Raw genomic sequence first — 24,935 nt, 5'->3', positions numbered from 1 at the left:
GCTTGATTTCAATAATTTAAGAAAGACTAAACTATCTTTAAATATTAATTTAAAAACTTCTCTTAATACAATAAAATACTTAATTAAACGTGTGATGTTAAAAAGTAAAATTAACTATTTACTATTTGAATAAAGTAATATTTCACCCAACTCTGGGATAAACAAGTGAAAATCGCGTAATCGGGACGACCGTATCTCTGTTTGATCACGCTCGAGCTTACGAAATTTGACGAATCTCCGTCGACCACACTTAGCCGAGCAATTGCAAAATTCTTACTGTTTCTGACGTAAAAGCGAAGCAGCTTGGCAAAATCGTTTTCTCATTTTCGTATTAATAACGAGCCATTACTCACCTTGGAATCGAACTTCTGCCCGCCGCGTGAAAACAAGAATCATTAATAACTCAAATAAATGACACTTATAACAGTACTAAATTCATTATAGAGATAAAGTTTGTATAAATTGCAACGGAACGAAGAATGAGAGCAACGATTCTCTTACTTGTGTGACTGGTCTATCCAACTTGGTTTTCTCACGGGGCACGTGTTCACCGAAGTCGAATTCTCGTGGCTTCTCCAACACCGGTCTCTCGTAATCTGGAATCTCTGGAAGCTCGTAATCCTTGTCCTTGGCGACTTTCGTGATTTTTGCCTTTTTAGCTTCAGTCTTTTCCACCTTCTCGATTTTCTGCGTTAATGATTGATTGATTTTTTTTTTTTTTTTTGGTTAATTTTAAGCGAGAACTGTGAGAATCGAATCGAAATGAAGCCCACATGAAAAAAAACGATGTGCGCACTTTTGTTGATGTGTCAGAAATTTTTATGTTAGAGAGTACCATTATAGTGCAAATTTGTATTTTTTGAAAATAATACACTCGAAACTAAAATCGAACTTAAATAGAGATTTATTCCATCTGCTAAATATTTCAATTTCAATATTTTATATGTATAACTTTGCAATTTATTATGTTCATTCTATATATCGTTTTTAAATTTCATATAAATACATAGACATCATAATAAATATATGAGGTAAATGACAATCAATGTGTATATTATATTTAATTTCAAAATCCAATAAAAGAAAATCGTAACAGCACATGTGTGATTTTCTAAAACTAATAAAATAACTTTATAAAATAAAGGAGAAATATGGGTTAATATTTTTTCTTGTGGACTTCATATACAATATAAAAATTCCAGTAGAACAAAGAACGACAGATACAACATTGATTTCAGCATAGAGAATTCCAGTCGAAGAGGCAGATATCTGAGATATCTTAGAAATTGTTATTATATTAATCATAATATTATTAATAATATTTATAGTTCGAATTAATCGGTTTTGTTAACGATTCGCTGAGATTTTAAGAATCGGAAGAATGAGAACAGAATGAAAGAGTCTTCGCATTATAAACAACACCTTGCAACCTTATATCATTGTTATCGACATGAAGAAAGGAAACTAAGCGTAGAATTATACCAAAATCGGCAACAGATTATACCAAGATCGAATATTAAATTTGGTATTAATTGAATGATCGAAATTTTGTAATTTTATAAGCACAAGTGGAAAGAATCGTCTAGTGTGTGAAAAAGAATATTTTCATAGTCATAATAAAAGAATGATCATTTTAGATTTTAGAAGCACCAGTATTATAGAAAGAATTGTTTAGCGTATGAAAGAGAATTTTTCATAGTCGCAGTGTGAAGGTAGCACGATCATTTTAGACTTTAGAAGCACCAGTATTATGGAAAGAATTGTACAGTGTATAGAAAAAGACCTTTTTCATAATCATAGCAAAAATAGAACGATCGAAAATCGATAGACAGCCAATGTAATATGTACATATAGAAATGTCGAGCGTATAAACGTACAGAGAAGAGAGAGTAGAGAAGAAAAAAGAAAGAGAAAGAAGAAGAGTATAGTGTATGTATATTTAGATTCCCATCCGCGGGAATACCTTCAAATCAATTATAATGCCATTTTCAGCTTTTTGAGGTACTTTCGGCTCCTTCGGAACCGGTTTAAGTCGGATCGACTGAAAGCTCTCGGCTTTAATTTCGTATTTCGGTGGTTTACGCAGTCCAAATTTCTCCACGTTCGCCTTCGGTTCCACTGGCTGCATTTAACGTATCGTATATTGAAAAGAATTTTCAACAAGTATTTATTGTATACCAGTTCGAGTACCAAAATGAAATTACACCCGCAAGGTAAAAGTTCTTCTTTTAATTATGAATAATATCCGAGAAAAAGGAGAGCACACTCACCTTGAGTTCCACTTTGTTCAACGTCTTTGCTTCCTCTACGATCTGTAATTTAAAAAAATTTGAGGTCAATAAACAGGATAAAATTGATTAAAATTGAGCTTTCATTTAATGTATTAATCCGTTAACTGTCTTGTTTTCTAACCAGAAATTTCTATAATCATGACAATGCTAAAAAGTTAATAATGACTATGATGTGAAAAAAATAATTCATTCTCTATTGCTAGAAATTCTATAATCTCTCCATTTAAACATTTATGTATAAACTCAAAGGATTAAGCTGTTGGAATCTTCTTTTATAACTACAGTGTCGAAAAACGGAATTTAACAATATAAATCGAAAATAAAACAGTTAAAAAGATTATAAATAAAATACTGTATCATGATATTATTATGGATTTATTACGTTGAAATATTATAATTAATTTTGTTACCTTCGTTCCAGGTTTGAGACTGACTTTTCTGGGCTGTTCCTCTGCCTGCGAAAAAGATAAAGCAAAAGATCATTTAACGATATAATTTCGAAAGATTTCCCCCATAATGATTTACATAAAAATGATGATTCGATGAATTGTTATATTTCTTGTTACGATGATATTCTTAGAGATTGCTGGAAAAAAGTATGATTATGTTACTTATTATGATGATTCAATATAGTATTTGCTGAAAAAAAATCATTTAGTAGAGATGCAAAGTTGAAGTAAAGAAGTTGCGTGATATACACACTTGTGTGAATAGATGAAATTTATGGTGTAATTAGAAGTATCATGTTTAAAATGAAAAATTAAGGTAAAGAAGTGGTATACACCTATAAACACTTGTGTTGAAGGATATGATTCATAGCGTAATTAGTGTATCATGTTTTTTCGTGAGATGAAAAATTGAAGTAGAAAGGTTACGTCACATCAAAAAATGGGATTTGTGTAAAAAATAATTAGAAATGTCATGTCTGTTTTATGTTATAATTACGTTCTCACTAGCATTTGTTTGTTATTCATTTGCATATTGTTCGCAAATATATTTGTGAGGCATAATTTACACCAAATGTGTTATGTACTTCATTGAAATGTTTAATAAATACAAATATAATTAATAAAATTATGTAATCACAGAAAAAGATATGTTAATATCGTACAATACAGAAAAGAATTCTATTTTACCTCACCTAATGAAAATTTGATATAAAAATTTATTCGTATTTTAAATAGTTAAAAATAATAGCATTTATACAATTAAATCAAACATATTCTTTATAAAAAATAAAAAATTATTTCCGAAAGTTTTAATAGAGACATTTGATTTATCGAAACTTTTATGTACTTTTATATATTTTGAATACTTTTTATTGTTCCTGATATGCCAGAAGCAATATTTTCAAGAAAATTCTAAATTTTTGAAAAACTATTCACGAACAGTGTTACCAGTGAGTACGCTCATTCATAAACACAAAAGCTTCATTTCGTGTACCTTTTGTGGCTCGGGTTTACCAAGAGTGGTTTTAGGTTTCGGAACGGGTTCTTCTTTCTAAAAAAAAAGGCCATCATGTGACTATTCGTGTTCGTACAAAAATTAGTACGTAACACACAAAAAAATCTTGCATTTAGGAAAAAAATTTATATCTAAGCAAAAAAGGATCTCATGTACCTTAGCCTCCTCGGGTTTACCAAGTGTGGCCTTAGGTTTTGTAGCAGGTTCCTCCTTCTAAAAAGAGTAAATATGTCAAGGATAGTGTTAGGAGTACTAAAAAAAGAAACTGTGTACGGAAAATAATGGACATGATGTTGTGTACCTTCGTTTCTTCAGGTTTAGCAGCAGGTGTTTTGGGTTTCGTGATAGGTTCTTCTTTCTAAAAAGAGTAAATATGTGAAGGATAGGAATACTAACTCTGTTAGGAATACTAAAAAAAGACTGTGTATGCGAAATAAATGATTTTTGAGGTAGTGTTGTGTACCTTTGCCTCCTCAGGCTTGGCGATAGATGTTTTAGGTTTCGCGACAGGCTCCTCCTTCTAAAAAGAGTATATATGTCAAGGATAGTGTTAGGAGTATTTAAAAAACGATTGTATACACGAAATAAATGATTTTTTATGTAGTGTTGTGTACCTTTGCCTCTTCAGGCTTAGCGGTAAGTGTTTTAGGTTTCGTGACAGGCTCTTCCTTCTAAAAAGAGTATATATGTCAAGGATAGTGTGGAGTACTTAAAAAACGATTGTGTACACGAAATAAATGATTTTTTATGCAGTGCTGTGTACCTTTGCCTCTTCAGGCTTAGCGGTAAGTGTTTTGGGTTTCGTGGTAGGTTCCTCCTTCTAAAAAGAGTAGATATGTCAAGGATAGTGTTAGGAGTACTTAAAAAACGATTGTGTACACGAAATAAATGATTTTTTATGTAGTGTTGTGTACCTTTGCCTCTTCAGGCTTAGCGGTAAGTGTTTTGGGTTTCGTGGTAGGTTCCTCCTTCTAAAAAGAGTAGATATGTCAAGGATAGTGTTAGGAGTACTTAAAAAACGATTGTGTACACGAAATAAATGATTTTTTATGTAGTGTTGTGTACCTTTGCCTCTTCAGGCTTAGCGGTAAGTGTTTTGGGTTTCGTGGTAGGTTCCTCCTTCTAAAAAGAGTAGATATGTCAAGGATAGTGTTAGGAGTACTTTAAAAACGATTGTGTACACGAAATAAATGATTTTTTATGTGGTGTTGTGTACCTTTGCTTCTTCAGGTTTAGTGGTAGGTGTTTTGAGTTTCGTGATAGGTTCCTCCTTCTAAAAGTTAATAGTCTTATGTACTGATAACCAATTCCATTAGGGAAATCAATAAGTTTTCAATTAAGCATTAATAATACTAAATTAATTAAGAATATCAGAATTTTTGAAACGTCAAATGTTAAATATATATCTCTTGATATTATTGAAAATTAATATCAAAAAGTGTATCTGTGTACCTTAGCCTCCTCGGGTTTACCGAGAGTGATCTTTGGTTTTGGTGGCTCTGTTTTCTAAAAATCAATCATATCGTGTGATGTATTTGTAAGGTGAACATCGATAGTGTATATATGTATGTTGTATACGTTTTATGTACCTTAGGTTCTTCTACTTTGGGTGTGGGTTTGAGTTCCTCCTAAAATTAATGTACGTGAATTTAAAGTATCTGAATATGAGTCATTTAATGTGTATTTAATGTATATACGATACGAAGTAAATTATATTGTACAATAAAAGTACGCGTTCATTTTGTACCTTCTTCTCTTCCTTTCCAACGGTTTTAGCTTTTGTGACGACTTCCGCTTTCTAAAAAAATCATAGAATTTTTCAAATTTATTCGCTGATTGTCAACCCTTTGCGCTCGGGAATTATTTTCTTACAACGATTCTATAATTATAGAGATAATTTATTAGTTAAGAATTATTTATTTATCATAGCTAAGATTTTCTGGATGTACATTTATATTTTATAATATCTCTTTTTAAAGATAATTGATTATTGAACTGTGGAGTTTCATGAAAAAACACAGAATGCTTCTTTGCACTTTTAAATACGCAAAAATACATTAAATATCTAAAGTAAAATAATTTCTAATTTTTTAATTTTATTCATAAAAATATGAAATTCCACGAAGATCCACAGTCTAATGATTATAATCAAAATCTGTGATAATACATATTAGCTTCAAATAATCGTATATAATTATAGAATACAATAACATTTATGTCAACACGGTTGACAATTAATATTGTCAAAGAAAATGTGTTGTAACGAATGCAACATGCTAGTATTCCCAATGCAAAGGGTTAATATAGTTACGTTAATACAATTCACATTAACACAATCACAAATTAGTATTCAATATTCTTAATATTTTTTAGTTAATAATGTACTAGTTGCATGTACATAGTTTCACATGTGTATGTATTATATACCTTAGTTCCATTCGTAATATTGTCCTTAGAACCTAACGTAGACTCTTCTTCCTAAATAATATTCATACAAATGAATAACATACACAAACGATAAAGAATAAAAAATAAATGAATGGAAGAAATGTAACAAATTCGTGAGATACTGTAAACTATTGTGTTCTCTATTCCCTGTACCTGAGACCCCTCTGTTGATTTTGTTGATGATCTACGTCGTACAAGAGGTTCTTTTTTCTAAAATTACAAACGAAGGAAAAAGAAAGTATTAAAAATATCGCGTATTTGACTATAATTTAAATTTTTAAATGCAATAATGAAAAAAGGGTGATACCTTGCTCGCTTTGTCAAGTTTGCGAGAGGCAGATTTTGGTTTCGCTTCCTCTTTCTAAAACGATCAGAATTAATCGTATCTTTTCATACTAAACTGTACTTCGTCATGTACTTTGTATGTACGTATGCATATACACAGTATTGTTCAAAAATATCGGAGCAATTGTAAAATTACAGATAAATCAAACAGCAATAATTTTTTTGTCATTTTTAAATTAAATTACTGTTACGATTTTTAATTATGAATTAAATTAATTATTACATTATATTACATTAATTAATTATTGCTTTTAATTATTATTTCATTACTAATTTATATATTTTAATCAGATTTGCATATTGTCAATAAATATTGACCAAGTATCCGAATACTTATGAACGATAGTGTACACACATACATATGTGTATTATACATTACACTATGTACCTCGTCCGTTTTAATCTTTTTTCGAGTTTTTAATTTCGGTTTAACTTTTTCCTAAAAGAAAAAAAAAGAAAAAAAAATATATGTTCCCTTTTAATATTTGAATACTGAGAGATAGAAAGGTATCAATGCTATTCTACCTCTGCTTTATCAATCGAATCAACCGAAGGAGTTTCCGACTTTTGTTTCAATGTATGGGATTTGTCATTTGTTTTATTCAAATTTGGTTTCCAAGTGTCCTAAAACATGTCCAATTAATATATAAAAAAAATATTTAAAAAATTTTATATTACTTTATATTATAATAAATATACGTATGTACCTCAGGTACTATATGTTGTAATTCTGATAAATCTGAGCTACTCTTTTGTGGAGTCTAAAATAATTAGACATTTATTCGTTAATAAATGACTATAATTTCTTATATAATTAAAACTTTAATCGAACGAATCATATACCTTTCTCCAAATTGACTTAATTTGTGGTTCTTCTGGTCTATCTGCCCAGATATCCTACAAATCGTGTATTCATGTACATTTTTTGAAAATTATACTTTAAAGAAAGAGAATGAAAGAAAAGTAGAAAGAAATAGAAAGAAACGAGATAGGAAAAAAAAGAAAACTACCTCTATTTCATTATTTGGCTCTTGTATAGATGGTTCAGGTGTAATCTTGGACACATCCTATAAATGCATATGAAATAAAATAAGAAAAAAAAATAAATTGAAAATAGGATACTGAATATTATAAAAATATTTAATCTACGTGAATACCTCGATTTTCTTAATGGACTTAATATCAGAATCCAGAAGCCTATCTGCCCGAGTATCCTAAAATTTACTTATTTATTAATATCTATATTTTCCTTGTGACATGGCGTACAATAAAGCCTCCAGTTTAATTTATTATATACTTTCAAGTATATGTATGTATATAATTATACAGCATAAATCTATATTCAATTAATATATTGTACATAATATGATATTGCAATACATTAATGCAATATATTAGTACGTGTACAATGTCTTAATTTATAAAAAAGATAACAATAAGAATGTGTTTTTCTATGCCAAAATATACGAAACATTTGAAAAGACTTTTTATATCAAAAAATTGTATAAATTAGAAGATAAAGGAATGGATTTAAATCAATAAATATAATATTCCATCTTCATTTTTAACGTAGAGGCTCTACGTTATTGTATTGTAAAGAAAAAATTAACTACCTTTACTGTATCTTCATTCGGTTCTTTAAATTGCACATTAAATTTAGGTTGTGACTCATCCTATAATGAAACAAGGATTGTAATAACAGAACGACTATTATATATTAGGAGAGAATTAATAGAGAAATAATAATGATCTACCTCCACGCTTCTACTTAATTTCTTTTTAGGTATATTTGATTGTGGTTCGATAAAAACCTAAAATTATTTTCGTTTAATAATTACAATTTTTCACAATTTTATCGAATAAAGTGTATGAAGTGTAGTTGTAAAGTATCGTATACCTCGTGTGTTGAATCTGTACTAGATCTATACGTTCGTGGTACAGATTCGGATAATGATATTGGTACATCCTAAAATTACATTTTTATAAATAACTTAATAAATATAATTAAAGAAGAAATTAAAAACGAAATGAATTCATTCATTCTCTACCTTGTATTTATGAATTGGTAATTTATCGAGTTTAGTATACTCTGAGTGTGACTTTTCCTATAAAAAATTTTGAATGATAAGAAATAAAAAAGTGATACAAAAAAATAATAAAAAATATGTACCTCAATATTAATTTTTTGAGGGGATTCATGTCTAGTATAATGTGGCGGTGACGTTTGCTCCTAAAAAAATTTTGGACGATAAAAAAATAAAAAAAAAATATTAAAAAATTTATTATTATGATTATTATCGATAAAAAAAATATCTACCTTAATATTTGGTTTTTCAGGGAATTCGTGTATAACTGACGGATGTTTTACACTTAACACATCCTATAATTAAATAAAAGTACGATTAACAAATTGCCCTATAACACAAAAATTGCATGTTTCAATTTTTATGTGTACCTCTCTTTTTCTAAAGAATTTTATTTCGGGTTCTTTTGGAACTGAAGCCCAAATATCCTACAAACACGATTTTTTATAAATATGTATGTTTTGATTATAATATCAAATAATTTTCTTTTTTTAAATCATTTACCTCGATTTCATCGTCAGACTCGGGCTCGTAATATTTAATACTATGTCTTGGCGAAATCTATAATGACAGTGTATACATTTGAATTTCCAAAATGTTTTCTGTGAATCTGTAATGTGTATATTTTGTATGTTTTGTGTACCTTTACATGTTGTGTTGATGTAAACGTAGGTCTAAACTTTGGGGTCTCACTATCTACCTAAAAATCCAAAATAATAAAAAATAAAAATTTTAAAATCTAAAACATTCTAGATCTTTACAAAATTACAAATTAAATTTCCTTCTAATTGTTTTAATTGTGTATCAGATTCTAAAAATATGATTTAAAAACAAAAATCCTGTCACTTATTATGTCAAGACTGGAGATAATCTCCTCAACAGCGAATCAGTGAAATAGGTCTACGTCATATCATACACGGCACGTTCCATCGTCTGCGTTATCATTTAGGATTACTACTTACTTTGTGTACCATCCTAGGGAACGTTTGCGTCATGAAATTTAAATTAATTACTAATCTACAGATTGTCGTTTTCTGTCAAAATGAACGATTATTTAAATACATATACGTCACATAAACATTTAACATTAAGTATTATTAGCCTCCTTGAGTCATTTGCAAGAAGGTCAGTGTCGATACACACGATACTTACTGTCTCTTTTTAATTTTTTAAATTGTATATAAACTAATTTCTTACAGATATTAATCACGACGTTAATAACAAAAACTGACAAAGGAATGATTAAAATCTTAATACCTTGAAAATTATAGAAAAAGGAACCAAAAATGATTTTTTACCTTCTCGGCCGTCACTGTCTTCTCAATGATGGAAGAACGTCTACTTTCTGTCTTGACTTCTGCTTCCACCTGTATACATATGAAAAAGAAAAAAAAAAACAATTATTATAAGAATGATAGGATTTTAATTCATAAAAGATTATCAATTTAGTTAAATAAATGATATCTAAAAAGCGATTTTATTTGAATCTGCACTCTCAAAAGTCATAGAATAATTTTTATTTTTAATAGTATTTATCGTAGATAATACAATTTTTAAATTATATTTTATAATACAACTGTTATAAAACTGATATAAAACTTTGCAGACTTCTCTATAAAATATTATTTAATTTTTTCAGTTTTAAAATGAACACAATATTTGTCCTGAGACTTTTGAGCGTATTTGTAATTATTTGGTGCTCATGTACCTTTTGAATAGACATGCGTCGCGGTGTTGTGCGGCCATCTTCGGAAATCTACATATTAAAAATAGTTAAAAAAAAAAATAAATAAAATATTGGATTTCTACAGTTAAGCGAACGGGTATCTACTCTAATGTTCTAATACACTCATTAAAGGGTAAATGCAAAATAGAGTTTAACCTTTTCTTCCGTTGCTGTCAAAGAGCTTCTTCGACTTTCTGTTCGCAATTCTTCCACCTGTTAAAGGATCAGAAGAGAGTAATAACAATAATACTAGTTTAAAATAATACTAGTTTTCTTAACAATATTTTAGATGTAAAAATGTATAATAAAAATTCTATAGAAACATTCGGTAAAAAATTCTAGAAAACTTCCATATAATTCTATAAATTATTATATATAAAAATTCTAATTGTTCGTTACTTACTCTGCTAACAGACTGCTTGCGAGATACCACTTTCTCTGCTTTAAGTTCCTGAAATAAGAAAAATAAAAAATTGACTAAAAATCTAATTGACAAAATAGAATAAATTGAAAAGAACTATCTTTACCTCTTTCTTTTCTTCTGCTTTTTTCACAAGCTTTTTCTGTAAGAACAAATTCGTTTAATTTAAATCTCTATGTTTTAATCAAGTGCTTCTATTTTTAAATTATTACCTTTTCAACTTCCTTCTTTTCTTCGACTTTTTCTTCTGGCTTCTTCTATATAAAAATAGAACGATTTTTAATTCGTTTGTCAATAGCTATGCAATGAAATAAGTAATATTCTTACCTTTTCTCGTAAGTACATTTAACATATACTATACGTTCTCATAAGTAAATTTGGCTATATGCTATTTAAATAGACACTTGAAAATCAAATAACACAAAATAGAAGCATGCAGAAGAATAGAAATAGAGCGAAGGAAAGGAACAAGGAATAGAAATTACAAATTATAAGAGAAATTACAAATTATAGCGTGTTTTCTTATAGCCCAGCTTCTAAGGTAAGGATAAAGAAAGTTTACTTAAAACTTAAGCATTAAATTAAATGCAAGAGGAAGGATAAAATACATATTACATAATTGATAAATGATTATAAATAATTCAGCTATAATAGAAATAAAATCTTAAAGTAACAATAAATATTTCAACGCAAATCATAATTAGGAATAATAAAAGCTGAAAAAGTAAAATTGGAAAAGAGTAGTTAATTCGATAGAAGCTGAAAAAGAAAGCAGTTAATTCGATGAAAGCTGAAAAAGAGAGCAGTTAATTCGATGAAAGCTGAAAATAATTTTAATTGTTCAAAAACATGCCTTTTATCTCTTGAATTTATTGAATTTATAAGCGTACGCATTAAAGCTGCATGTAATAATTGTTCGCAATATTGTTCTTGCAATGCAATAAAAAAACTGATTCGATAACTCGAGCGTATACTTTATCTAGATTAAATATTTGATTGCTTACCTGTAGAACTTCCAATTTCTGAAACAGAAAAATAAAAGATTTTATTTAATATTTTGTCAACTGAGTTCTGTAATAGTCTAAAATGATTTCCCAATCAGTTTTGAATAGCAAATCCTCTTTATCTTCTGTAATTGATTTTTACACGAATCTTTTATAATAGAATACATATATAATAGATACATGTTAAAACACGAAGCATTCACAAATATGATCACTAAGTTAAGGAACCATAAAGGATGACATCGAAGATAAAATTTTGCGATTTGTATTTCTAAATGTGTACCGTGTAAAAGATCACTTTATAAAAAATATGATTTACACTTTTATGTCAAAATCACAAAAAAAAATTATTCATACCTTCTTAGGTTCGTCGATACCGTTCGGTCTATGGTCGGGTATGTCCTTGAAAATAATTTAAAAAAAAAACCTTGATCAATTGTTTAACTTTTTAACAAAAATTGTCCTTAAAAAATATAAAAAAAGATAATTATATTGGGTGATCTAAGATTTTCTTTTCTTCATTGTATATTCTATAGATATAGATAAGAAATAAATGTTATATAAATATGGATTGTTTAAAGTTTTATTACAAAACTTTAGAAATACGAAAAGATCTATAATTACTCTCAATCAAAAAATAAAGAAGTAGAAAAATTTAATTTATTATCTCATAGAATTTTTCTTCATTTCATTTCATTTTAATAAATGTGTCAATTTTTCAGTTCACAATATGTATTGATATTTAGTTAATTTGTCATTTTTTTGAAAGCATATAAATATCTTATGATGTGAAATCAAGAAACATTTCCAAAAATTAATTCTTTAAGTATTATTTTCTTCATATATAATATATTTAATAATATTAAATATTAAATATTAAATAATATTAATAATATTATATATTGCATATTTACTATAACTTTTTAGTAATGTTCCAATCTATATTTAAATAAGATTATCCTCTCATTTACGTCTATAGAATTTAAAGAAAATTTAATAAGAAAAACCTGGAATACCCTGTTTGTCAAATTTATTAAAAAACACTTGATACAAAAAAAGAAATATCAAGTGATTTAAAAAATAATCTAAAATGTATGCATGTATATTTGTGTAAATATGTGTAGTGTGTATGTGTGTACCTCTACTTGTGAAATTGTTTCTGAATCTGGTTCGTCGATAATCGGCTCCGCAATGCTGGACTCGATAACACTCACCACTTCTTCCTCCTCCTCTTCTTCCTCTTCCTCCTCTTCCTCTTCTTCTTCTTCTTTGGGAACTCTTTTTTTCTCGTAACTTTTTACCTTTTGTGTCGTAATATCGAAATATATTTCAAACGAACCAAATTATCGTAAAAAAAAAAATAATTTTGTTTTCGATCTTCGTGAAACTTTTGTTTTTTTATCAAAAACAAGCTTAGTTCTGTGTTGTCAATGTATAGGAAGATTGATTATAAAATAAAGAAAATTGTAAGAAAAGGAATGAACAAATTAATAAAGGAATGAACACATAACAAAGGGGAGAAACAAGTTAAATTGAAAAACAATATAAACAACAACATTTGCTACCTTCTCTTCTTTTTTTTCTTCCTTTTTCTCTTCTTTCTTTTCTACCTTCTTCTCCTCTTTTTTCTCTTCCTTCTTTTCCTCCTTCTTCTCTTCTTCTTTCTTTTCGACCTTTTTCTTTTTCTTTTCTTCTTCCTCCTCTTTCTTTTCTTCTTTTTTCTACAATACGAATAAGGAATTGCATGCAACATCCAAGGTTACATACATGTGTTTTCAATCACATAATGAACTTAATATTGGAAAGAACACAATTTATTTAAGGGGGCAATTTATACAGACTTTGTAACATTGACGAGTTTGTAACATTGGGCATAATTTAACTGGGGATATTGTAATAGACATAACTTATAACAAGGAAAAGAACAATGTCCAAACATTTTTGTATTTCTTACCTCGACGACCAGTCGCGCTGACGATTCATCTTGACCGAATTCATTACTAACAACTACTTTATAAATTCCTGAGTACGAAGTGGAGGCCGACGTGATTGTCAGTTTCATATCTATACCATTGAAAGATATCATGATGTCCTTGGAAGCTTTAACAACCGTGGAATCTCTGGAAAAAAGAAAATAATCCAATAAGTTTAAATTTATGATCCCACTTATAGATAATCCTCGTATAATGCAGCACTTATACAATGTAGGTTCAAAGAATATTGACGAATAAGAAAAAAATATTTATCTGCAAATGTTTATCACAAATCTATAGAAAGATTTTTCTAGAATTTAACATTTACATTATACGATGATTATTTGAAATGACATTAAATTTTATAGTGACTTAAAATAAATTATTTACCTATACCACGTAATAGTAACTTTGCGATCCTGTTTCGAAAGGCTAGCGATAAGTTCGATCGATTTACCTTCCTCAATTGTCTAAAACAGCAAATAATAATCAATCATAAAATGGAAAATGCATTGCGCCATTATTGCTATTATATAAATAATTATTTTAAAACATAATTATTATTTTTAAATAGTTGAGAAAACAGCATTATTTATTACTATAAAAAAGGAACTTATACTGTAAATAAATATAGACTACTCAAAGTTTTTAATTTTTTAATGAAAAATTTATTAATAGCAATGATTATTTCGCTGAATTAATTGTCTGAAAAAAATGCAGAGATATGAAAAAAAAACTTACCGCTGACTTCAAGCCTGATACAATCTTGGGTTTCTCTCCTTCTTCCATAATCTCCGTCACTTCTACAACTTGAGACGTTGCCTCTCCCTTTTCGTTACGAGCCACTAATTTATACACACCCTTGTCGGCAGTTGATACTTGTTCGATTTCTAACTTCACAGTAAATTCTCCCTACAAATACAAATTGAATTAGCTCCTTTTCATTAATGTGAAAAAAGATCTTGTTACGTCTTACATCTTTCACTTGCTCGACGTGAACTTTATGCCTATTGTCTTCTTTAACGGCTTTCGTTTCTTTAAACCAAGTACATTCTGGTGTGAACTTGGAAAGGACGTGACATTCTACTATAACTGTCTTCTTTTTCACAATCTTTATGACCTTCGGTTTTTCCTTAATCACGGGTATAACTAAAGTGGAGAATGGATACATGTTATTAGCCTCTTACACTCACATTTTATAATCTCTATCTCTGTCACAAATAAAATTAAATATCCTAAATTTTCCAACTATTTGAGAATTGGATTTTTGAACATGCTCAACTATCTTTCACGGTACATTACGAAAGAATTAAACTTAAAAACAAATGCACAAGTGTCTCCTCCTTTAAACTTTTACATGCTTCCAAAATATCATGGACGTAATATAAACAAATTCATATTTTCATAAAAACAGCTAAAAAGATACAATCTAAACAAGGATTTGTTGCAACTAGTTTTCTAATATTTAATGTCTTCTAGTATGTTATACGTATTATTTTTTAAATTTCGCATAAATTCATAAAACTATGCCGATGATTATTAAAGAATAACAAATTAAAATCTGAAACTTACTTTCAACGTTGAGCGTCAAATTGGCATTCAATTCACCAAGAGCGTTTTTAATATTACATTTGTACAAGCCTGAGTCGTCGGGGCCAGGATCGTTCAAAGTCAGTTTAATGTAATAAATATCTTCCTTTTCTTTAACGATACTAATCGAGATCTTCGAAGACTCCTTCACCACCTTACCGGCGTGAGTCCATACAATTTCAGGTTTCGGATTTGCTTTCACTTTACAATCCATGATTACGAGTTTACCCTGATCTTGAGACTGAATACGTGGTTTCTCAACGAAGGTAGGACCATCACCTTCTGGTTCTGGTTCTGCCTCGATATTTAGGTTCAAGTTGGCGTTGCTTTCGCCGTATTCGTTTTTCACGTGACACCTATACGTGCCACCGTCCGGTGCCGAAGGATCCTGCAATTTTAATATTTAGATTTATTTGAATTCCTCAATTTCGAGTTTTATTTCATTCTTTCTTTAATTTTTATTTCTTTTATATTCCTTTTGCATTCATTTCTTTATTCTTATTCAACGAAAATTTCAATCGACTTCACATCCTGGAGAAATTTTTCTCAAACTCTCTTTTGGTTAATTTACAAATTATTCGATTTCACGCCTCTTATTAATCTGAGTTAACTTGTACAATAAGAAAATCATAAGTGATATTATAAATTTATAGATATCAATATATTTTCCCTAGCCGATGTAAATCTAAGATATCACAGAATAATAATTAAGATACAACAGGAGATGTAATAATCTTAAATAATAACAAATTGTACCAAATTAATGTATTTAATGTATTTCTTTATCAGCATGAATACAACAGAAATAAAAAAAATTTTTAAGATTTTAGTGATACATATTCACTAAAAATACTCTTACGTGATAAAAAGAATCTTATTTTACATTTAAATTTATACATATTACATGATAAAAAATTTCAAAGACACTACCTTGATCTCCATAACTAACTCGTAAACGTCCTCCTCCACAGTTGTCGTCTTAATGGAAATCTTGGAAGATTCCTTGACGACATTGGTCCCACGGAACCACGTGACTTCCGGTTTCGGATTCGCCTTGCATTTGCATTTCATCGTGATCAAGGTACCGGTTTCGTTCGGAATGATACGCGGTTTCTCGACGAACGTCGGCGCAAAACCAGGTCCTTCTTCTGCATCTTGGAAAAATCCACGGTTAAGCACAATCACAAACAAAGAGTCGACTTCCAACCGTTAATTGGCAGAAGCGACTCACATAGCCGGATCGCGAGTTTCATCAAAATTTATTCAACGAAAATCGCAATCGAGCCAATCAGGCAAGGTTTAATTTATTTCATGTTAATGAAACTCGATGATGTTAAGTTAATTTTCTACTTTGTGTTCGTCCTGTGAATTCTCGAGCTTTCGCCTGAGAATTTGATTCAGGATTTGCCAGTTGAAAAGCGACAAGAAAAGGACTCTGTGATTAGTTAGCAATAGCGCAACATGCACTTACCTTCCCTTGGAAACAACGAGGGAACCTATTCATGTTTGTATTTACACGCGAACAATACTGACATACATTCTCCGGGTAATTATTTTCTAACACGATTTTGATTCATGAGAAAAACGTGCTAGGAAAGATGGGAGGTCGAAGTTTCAGAGGGAACGTCCTCGTTTGGCTCCAAATTCCAAAAATGATAACATTTTGCAAAAATATACAAAATACAAAGTTGAAACTTCATCCATGACAAAAATTATACAACCCAAAGATTTGAACTCTTCTCTTGAATCTATTAACCGGGTTATTTCTTAACCAAAGACTTCCACAATCAATAAAGACAAAGAATTGATGATTAATAAAGACAAATAGATTCCAATCTTTGTAAATGTAATTATAATATTATTTAATTAGACTCCGAATGGCGAGTTAAATCGTTCTTCCCGGTTAACAGACTGATCCTTTACGATCATGATCAATTTCAAAAAAAAATAAACATAGCAACTGTTTTGTTGAATATATTTATGCAGAGGGATATCGAATATTTTGTTGCTCTAATACCATCCAAAAGTTTTTGTTCAAAGCCAAACTAATATATCTATGTCTATTTTTTCAATATAAAATTGACGAACTGTTGAACACGTATTGGTATAAAATGTATGAAACATAACATGTAATACAATACAAAATATATCAGTATAAAATGTAACTTGATAATACTATTATACAATCCAATTATACAATTAAAATGTGCAATCTAAATGAACGAATCGTTGAAATAAAATAATTGTCCTATCGCACAAGACCGCAAAGGGTTAAGATCCGAGTTTCCAAAATTATTTCTCAAAAATTCAAAATAATACGCGAGGAGCAGGAGCGAACGAGGACACGGCGCGACGTTTGCTGCATCGAGAGGGACTTGCCTTGGAAGTTGAGGGAGATGTTGGCGTTACTCTCGCCAAAGTTGTTAAACGCGTTGCATCGATAATTTCCACCGTCGGCCTTCGTCGGATTCGAGATCTCGAGCGTGAGCAAATACGTGTCCTTTCCAGTCGCCTTGCGTGACATCTTCACGCGTTTGCTGTCGGTGATCGCTTTCTGGCCTTGGTACCACATTATATCCGGTACCGGATGCGCTTCCAAGACACACTCCATTATCAACACGTCTCCTTCTTGTCGAATAGTTGGCTTCTTTGGGAAACGTGGTGGTTTACCGTCCGGTATTCTGTGTAAATCGACACGTCAGATACGCGGCTCGACCGTTACGCGAAAGTTGAATCTGCGCCGGAGATCTTTAGGTTTTTTGCGGATTTCTTTGCTCGAGTTCCATGGCTCGTCGCGTCGCTAGGACGTGATATTATTATAATAATATTTTGTATACGTTCTATCAGATCTGTGACTACTTTACATTAGTCCAGATAAGGAACAGATGGAAAACTTGTAGCTTTCTTGCTTGTAGTTCCTGGTTATCAAAAATATTCAATGTAATAAAATTGCAGATTTTTGTGCAATTTTATATTTTTATGATCTCAACTGAAGAAACGTGTAGAACTCAAATTGTTTTATTTGCTAAATATTTTCTATACTTTTCTGTATCATGTACACGATTCTAATTTCGGAAACTGTATTCATAGCCAGGAACTATATACATGCGATAACACAGAAAAAAAAATGAGGAAAAAAGATTGAGCTTCCTACAAATATCTAAATCTAGCAACGCGACGATCATCCGGCTCGAAATACCATCGATGCGTACTTCAGCTTGTCACCCCCCTCGAAGTTTAAGTTAATCGTCGCCACTCCCTGGCCGTGTTTGTTCTTCGCGATGGCCCGGTATTCACCGGCATCGCCTTTCGCCACGTTGTCGATCTTTAACCTCGCGAGATGGTAGAGCTTCTGATCGAGTTCCAGCGACATTTTGTATCTTCCGCCTTCTTTCACTTCTTCGCTACCATGATACCTAATTCGTGCCCATCAAACCATGATGTATGCTCAGTGCATTCAGAAGGTGACGCGATTGGAAGTACGAAAATTTGATCGCTAGTAGCATTCGAATATCTCTCTCTCTCAAAAAAAAAGAGGAAGAGATAGAGAGAGAAAAGGAGAGGGTGAACAGCATGCTGTGGAGAGAGGACAATGAGCTAATATGTTGGTAATTATGTAATATAAATATGTAATATAAAGTATGTCGAGTTTGCTATGACTTGAAATATGTTATTGTTAATTTACAAATTTTTACGTACATACACACATTCAGTAAATAATTGATAGAATAAACATAAACAATCATTTTAAACGCGTTAAAGATAGTCCCACTAAATATTAAAACCTACTAATACGATTAATAATTACTCGACGATGTTTAAACACTTTGACTTGTACACTTGTATCAACGTGCTCTGATATCAATCAACTTGTATCAAACATTCTGTAATTTCCATATGTGTCTCTAATTTGTTTCAAACCATATCAACATAATTAGAACAGTCACGTCTCACTACATTATTAACAAAATTCCAAAATATTTTGTATAACACATGTTCATAAATGTTCAAATACTTTCATACGCAATTGCGAATACCATCCATTTATTTTGAACGTCCTACGCTATACTACATAATTACCAACATTTCTTACACGTGAAACGCTCATAGTCCCTACGTACTTCCGCAATGTGGACGTGCACGCAATCTTACCACTTGACACTCGGTTTCGGGTCGCCGACTAATCGGCATTCGAAGGTGATGGTGTTACCGTCGTCGGATTGCCTTATCACCGGTCGTTCGGTGAATGTCGGTTTAATACCGTCGTCAGGTACGGGTGCCTCGTCGCCTATGTTCATACAAACGATCTACGTGTCGGGATTCCTTTTACAATATCATTGCTGTCGCTTAATCCCTTCGCATCCTTTTATCTGGTTCAGGGACCAGGCAACCAGCGCACGGTACCATATATACTCAACCGTACTGCTTAATCTGGTTGCGGAAGGTTTAAGCCCTTCGATCCAAGGTCAGAGCTACGTATCGATTCGAAGTTGCGCTACATCCTTCTACACTGACTTTCTATCGTCGAAAAACTTACATACAGTTGAAAACCGACTCAACTCGCCTAGCAAACCGACATCTCCTAACTTAGGTTGCTTTCTCACTGTCGTCGTGTTTATTTGTTCGTAAGGCGTGTGTTACATTACCCTTTCTCTTGCGTTGTTCATTTGTCCTGTCCTGTCTTGTCTGTACGATGGATGGAACGACGCCTGTCTTGACGCCGTTGGAAAGTTTGACTTGAACACGGTTCTAGCGTTTTTTCTTTTTTTTTTTTCTCTCTCACGGGTGTATCACGCTTTCTCGGTTATTTACAGTTTCATTGTTACAACGTAGAAAAGCTCCAGAAACTCTTTAGTAGGTAGTAGTATAATTGTTTAAGCGAGTTAACCCTTACGCTGCGTGACTTGTTCTTCCCCAGTTCGCGATTTTCTCGAAAAAGACACGATTTCTCGATTTTTCAGATATCCCTTTCAGATATCCGTTTCTTCTAGACACGAGGGCGTGTAGATCTCCGTCATTGTCGAAAGAGAATAGATTCAAAATCGTTGTAATAACAGCAGCGTAAAGATTAATGTAACGTGTGATCAAAGTATATCTACATTTGTTCGTTGGTTATGATCAAGTCTTAGTAAAGTCAAATTAGTCGATAATCTCTTAAAACACATCTGAGCGTACGCGTGAGTATATGCGCATACGTCTAACAATCGAAATACTATTGTTTCTATCGCGCAACAAGTATTACACGTCAAACGGCCGATGAAGAGAAAAAATGTGTACGTGACTGTAGCAACCTAACGAAGCGTCAGAATGAGGCGATCCGCATCCCATGCATCGATTTTATTTTTTAATCTTGCTGCGATCTTCTATTCGTTTTCGATTCGCTAGTATTTCTACGGATGTATTTCCGATGTGTCAAATTTGAAGAAATATGGAGATTACATGGGGAGAATGTAATAAGTGCAATTTTTTCATATTTATGTTACATAGTAATTGACTAAACATACATAAATGACAAACTAAATATTTAAATATTTATCTATACAGTGTGTACATGTACTTCAATCATCGAAAATTTATTCTTCAATTGTTTATTATGATAGAGTTTAGTACTTGTATTTAATAATTTCCGATTTTTTGAGAAAAAATCAATATTAATTGGAATGATGTGCTATGCTTTATATCCTGAAGTCATTTGAAAATAAGATAATTACTCTGTGAAGGTTGACACAGTTCTTGGTATACAGTACAATGCATAATCATGTATGAAATTGGCTTACATAAGATGCACTGAGATATTCCCAATTATATGTACATATACTGATTGTCACTTAGACTAATATAATAAATTTTCTTGAAAAGTATATAAATAATTTTCAAGGAAATTTTATAGTCAAATTTAAGTTGAATGATTTATCACATCTCTCCTCTGTCATCTCCATATAAAAAATTATTATTTATATATTATTTTCTATGTTAAACTGTGGATATACTTTATGCGGTTTTATATTTCTATGAATACAATCAAAATAGAATTTCATGCAGAAATTCATTTTTGCTACTAGATATTATAACAAATATTCCATTTTTACATATCGTGACATTTAATTAAATTATTGTATAATATATTTTTATTATATTGTAAATATTTGCTTTCCTTAAATTTTTTATAAATGCATAAAAATCCACAGTCTGTTCATTGATATTTATATTAAATATTAAATAATTTTATATAAACCGGAAACAAGATTGAGATATTTGAAGATTAAAATTGATATTTGAAGAGAAAGATTGAAGATTAAAATTAAGATATGAAATTGAATCGAATAATAAAAATTGAAAGAACTGCAGCAAAATTAACGGATTTTTATATCGATGAGCTTTATTTATCGGATACGTGGAATGCCAATCGAAATTAATACGTGATTTAAGCAGCTTTTCGTTACGGATTAATTAGAATTTGATTTGCGATCTATGCTGTCGATCTATGCGAAACTCCCGACAATCCCTTTTCTTTTCGTCCTCTTCTGGATTAAGTTGGGCTGTATATCGTCGCTCCGTCGAGCTGATAATCGATACGTGCTCATTGCTCGACCGAGATAAATCATTAAAAAATAAATGCCACACGTACGGATGGAGACAGAATATGAGAAGACAAAAAAAAAGACGAGTAAGGTGGATGAGAAGAAAAAATAAAGAATAAAACAGAGAACAGGTCGAAAGGGGGAAATAGACAAGACGTAGGATAGAATATTGAGAGAACATCTGAAACGTTGAATCGAAGATTCAGGATCATCGATATACACCCCGAATTAGTAGAGACAGAGAAAAGTGAAAAGGTAAATGATGGTAAACTGGTTTACATTTATTTTTAAGTATCGTAAAATTTGAAGTTTTTGCTAATCATGAATTTGATGGAGAAACAACAGACAAATCTACTTATAAAGTAGAAATAATAATCATGTAACAATAATATTGTTCAACTATGATTAAAAATAATAAAGAATATAAAGTACAAAGAGCAAAATAAAGTGAGACTTTTTCGTGCATCTTGATTTCATCCTATGATTCAATTTATCCTACGAGCAATTTTCATATTTTTCTGATAAAATTTATATCTTATATATTTTAATTTACCACAATGAAAGTTTTAACAACCTCGGACATAATAATTATTCAAAGAAGAATCGCACTATGAAGATATATTATTAACAATTATTATTATTAACATGTTAGTTGTTGGCACGAACACTATCTCAATTTCTCACAATTTAATTCTTCAATTAATAGTGTTTTCCTCCATAGTTGAACAGTATTGATATATTGATCGTGAAAAATTGGTTGAATTAATATTATCACGATCGAGCAAACGCAAACAAATGTAAACCATACCATTCATGTTTGAGCACGTGGATAGCGATTTGGCTAATTTTGTATTATACTTACTATCGAAATTTAAGGAAATAGTGGCGTTGGATTCCCCGAGCTCGTTCTTCGCGGTGACCTTATATTTACCAGCATCCTCGACGGTCACATTTTTGATTTCCAGAGTCGCGAAGTACGAGTGGCCATCTTTATCGACGGTTAGCTGAAATTTCATTCGCGAAATTTACAAATATACAATGAGAATTAGTATAAATACAATTAGCTTAAAGATTATTAATTTAAAATTTTTTAAAATTATGATAATCGGGACGAACCTTGTGCCTCGGTGAATCTTTAACCATACTTCCATCGTGAAACCATGTTACTTTTGGCGTGGGATCAGCCGTGATGCGACATTCGAAAAGTAATCGTTTACCGTCGTCTTCTTGTCTGATAGCGGGCTTCTTCGCAAAAGTTGGCGCGATTCCATCGATTTGTCTGCAAGTGCGGATAGAAAAATTTAAAGCGTACGGAAAAGTGTTATATTCTCATTTGTGAAATATCACACTTCAAACTTTTAAAATAAATTATCCACTTCTTGTTATTAACCATCATTCTTGTTATACGGAAAAAGAGCATATTACAATGTTGGTAAATGCCGGTTGGTTGTCAGTAGAACAGGCCGATATTTGGTCAGACGGGCCAAAATTCACAAGACTTTGCAACACGATACTTTTGCAAGCAAAAATACATCTTTATTGCCGTTATGTTATGTTATGCATAACGTTGCACGTAAGAAAATTATTCACCCAGACAAAACAGAGAGAACACATGTATGCTCGTTAAATGTGCCGTAGGATCTAAACGCAATGTTGTCGAACCGATGCCAGCAATATCTCTCGTTTTGTTTAGGCAGTAGATCTACGAATGAGCGGTATCATACTATAGCCTCGTTGTTACACAGCAGGAAGAGAAACCTCTAATGGCTCGTTTTAGAAATGCTTCAACTACTAAAAGTCTCCCTAAATCGCAAGTTCAACGACCTCTTTTCATTCAAGCTACATTTTCATTTACTGAGAAATTTTCTCCTAAAATACTGCGTCATACGTATTCTAAAACGATCAGAAATACTCAACACTCTCACATCTGCCTTTAAATATACAAGATATACCAGAAAAATGCAGAAAATAAACGACTAAATGGTGATTCCACATAAATTGAGAAAAGTAAGTAACAGTTTTACGTTTAAGATTTTGCTTTCGAGAAAATCGAGTTTTAGAATTTATCAAGTAATATGTTGAGTTAATCTCTTGATCTCTGAGTTGACTTGAGTTAATTCAGATTAGACGAAAAGAAATAATTTACACAAAGGTGTTCTATACGTTTGAAAGTAATTAAAAAATATCGAATGAAACTTCTTCATAGCTTTAGGCTTTATTCCCTTTGAAAAATTTAATTACACGTGTTACAAATTAAAAATTTTCGTCGATCAATGCCCAACTCTAGTTCAAATTGGCCACCATTGGTGCGACGTCGCTCCGTCGAGCAGAATTTGCCATTACTGCCGTGGCATTTAACAAAAACGAGAAAAAGAAGAGAGATAGCGAAGCGATCGTTCCAAAGTGTAAAACCAATAAGATCGCGCGATAGGAAAGAACGGCGGCAGAAGGGAGGAACGTCGAAACTAACTTTAGCAAAGAAGTAGGCTGCAGCTGTTTCCTCCGGCTTCCACGCTACAGTCAATTAGCTGATTCGTTTCGCGGATCACGATTCGTTCCCGTTGCGAAATTCGGAACGGAAAAATTTCGTGATGAGGTGGATCAGAAAAGAGAAAGAAAGAGAGAAAAGAAAACATTGGTTTCGTGAATCGAAGAGGAATTTAGAAAGGTATGGGCGTCGATGGCTCGCGTTACTTTTAGAAATTCACGGGAATCATGTCTGTCGAACAGATCCGAAAATATAACATCTCGCCGAGCGCCTCTCGTCATGCCTCCAAAGAAGCAACTTTCGACCCAATTTCTACCTCCCTTTCGAAATTCGAAATTCGTCGGAATTTCGCGAGCAACGAAAAAAAAAAACGATCATATAGAAATATATATTTCGCTGAATAATCTCATTGTAATGAAGCACCGGTGATGTACATTTAAGACACAAGTCATCATAATGAACGTAAAATATTGATGCATGTTTAATATATGATGCAGTTTGTAATAAGGAAAAATATCTG

At 31.2% G+C, this 24,935-nt stretch overlaps 1 protein-coding gene across 1 annotated transcript in view; it reads right to left on the bottom strand.

Moving 5' to 3' along the window:
• Positions 1-320: 320 nt before the first annotated feature.
• LOC122536188 (muscle M-line assembly protein unc-89-like) overlaps positions 321-24,935 on the bottom strand; it is a 37,151-nt gene continuing 12,536 nt past the window's right edge. The window contains exons 4-41 of the mRNA XM_043668384.1: positions 23,044-23,206; positions 22,790-22,931; positions 19,499-19,634; positions 18,559-18,762; positions 17,726-18,027; positions 16,277-16,494; positions 15,329-15,734; positions 14,733-14,905; positions 14,498-14,668; positions 14,147-14,226; positions 13,738-13,903; positions 13,286-13,504; positions 12,923-13,105; positions 12,141-12,185; positions 11,784-11,801; positions 10,992-11,036; positions 10,886-10,921; positions 10,762-10,809; positions 10,515-10,571; positions 10,341-10,388; positions 9,931-9,999; positions 5,503-5,553; positions 5,345-5,383; positions 5,208-5,261; positions 4,972-5,028; positions 4,821-4,877; positions 4,670-4,726; positions 4,519-4,575; positions 4,370-4,426; positions 4,219-4,275; positions 4,057-4,113; positions 3,912-3,968; positions 3,735-3,791; positions 2,702-2,746; positions 2,271-2,312; positions 1,964-2,122; positions 502-687; positions 321-368 (exon numbers count right to left, since the gene is read on the bottom strand). Of these exons, the coding sequence (XP_043524319.1) occupies positions 321-368; positions 502-687; positions 1,964-2,122; positions 2,271-2,312; positions 2,702-2,746; positions 3,735-3,791; positions 3,912-3,968; positions 4,057-4,113; positions 4,219-4,275; positions 4,370-4,426; positions 4,519-4,575; positions 4,670-4,726; positions 4,821-4,877; positions 4,972-5,028; positions 5,208-5,261; positions 5,345-5,383; positions 5,503-5,553; positions 9,931-9,999; positions 10,341-10,388; positions 10,515-10,571; positions 10,762-10,809; positions 10,886-10,921; positions 10,992-11,036; positions 11,784-11,801; positions 12,141-12,185; positions 12,923-13,105; positions 13,286-13,504; positions 13,738-13,903; positions 14,147-14,226; positions 14,498-14,668; positions 14,733-14,905; positions 15,329-15,734; positions 16,277-16,494; positions 17,726-18,027; positions 18,559-18,762; positions 19,499-19,634; positions 22,790-22,931; positions 23,044-23,206 (4,066 nt within the window). The remainder of the gene's footprint in view (positions 369-501; positions 688-1,963; positions 2,123-2,270; positions 2,313-2,701; positions 2,747-3,734; positions 3,792-3,911; positions 3,969-4,056; positions 4,114-4,218; positions 4,276-4,369; positions 4,427-4,518; positions 4,576-4,669; positions 4,727-4,820; positions 4,878-4,971; positions 5,029-5,207; positions 5,262-5,344; positions 5,384-5,502; positions 5,554-9,930; positions 10,000-10,340; positions 10,389-10,514; positions 10,572-10,761; positions 10,810-10,885; positions 10,922-10,991; positions 11,037-11,783; positions 11,802-12,140; positions 12,186-12,922; positions 13,106-13,285; positions 13,505-13,737; positions 13,904-14,146; positions 14,227-14,497; positions 14,669-14,732; positions 14,906-15,328; positions 15,735-16,276; positions 16,495-17,725; positions 18,028-18,558; positions 18,763-19,498; positions 19,635-22,789; positions 22,932-23,043; positions 23,207-24,935) is intronic.

Source organism: Frieseomelitta varia, unplaced genomic scaffold (genome assembly GCF_011392965.1).
Source record: "Frieseomelitta varia isolate USP_RPSP 00005682 unplaced genomic scaffold, Fvar_1.2 scaffold_1015, whole genome shotgun sequence".
Classification (NCBI taxonomy): domain Eukaryota; kingdom Metazoa; phylum Arthropoda; class Insecta; order Hymenoptera; family Apidae; genus Frieseomelitta; species Frieseomelitta varia.
This window is presented reverse-complemented; position numbering and strand designations above follow the sequence as displayed.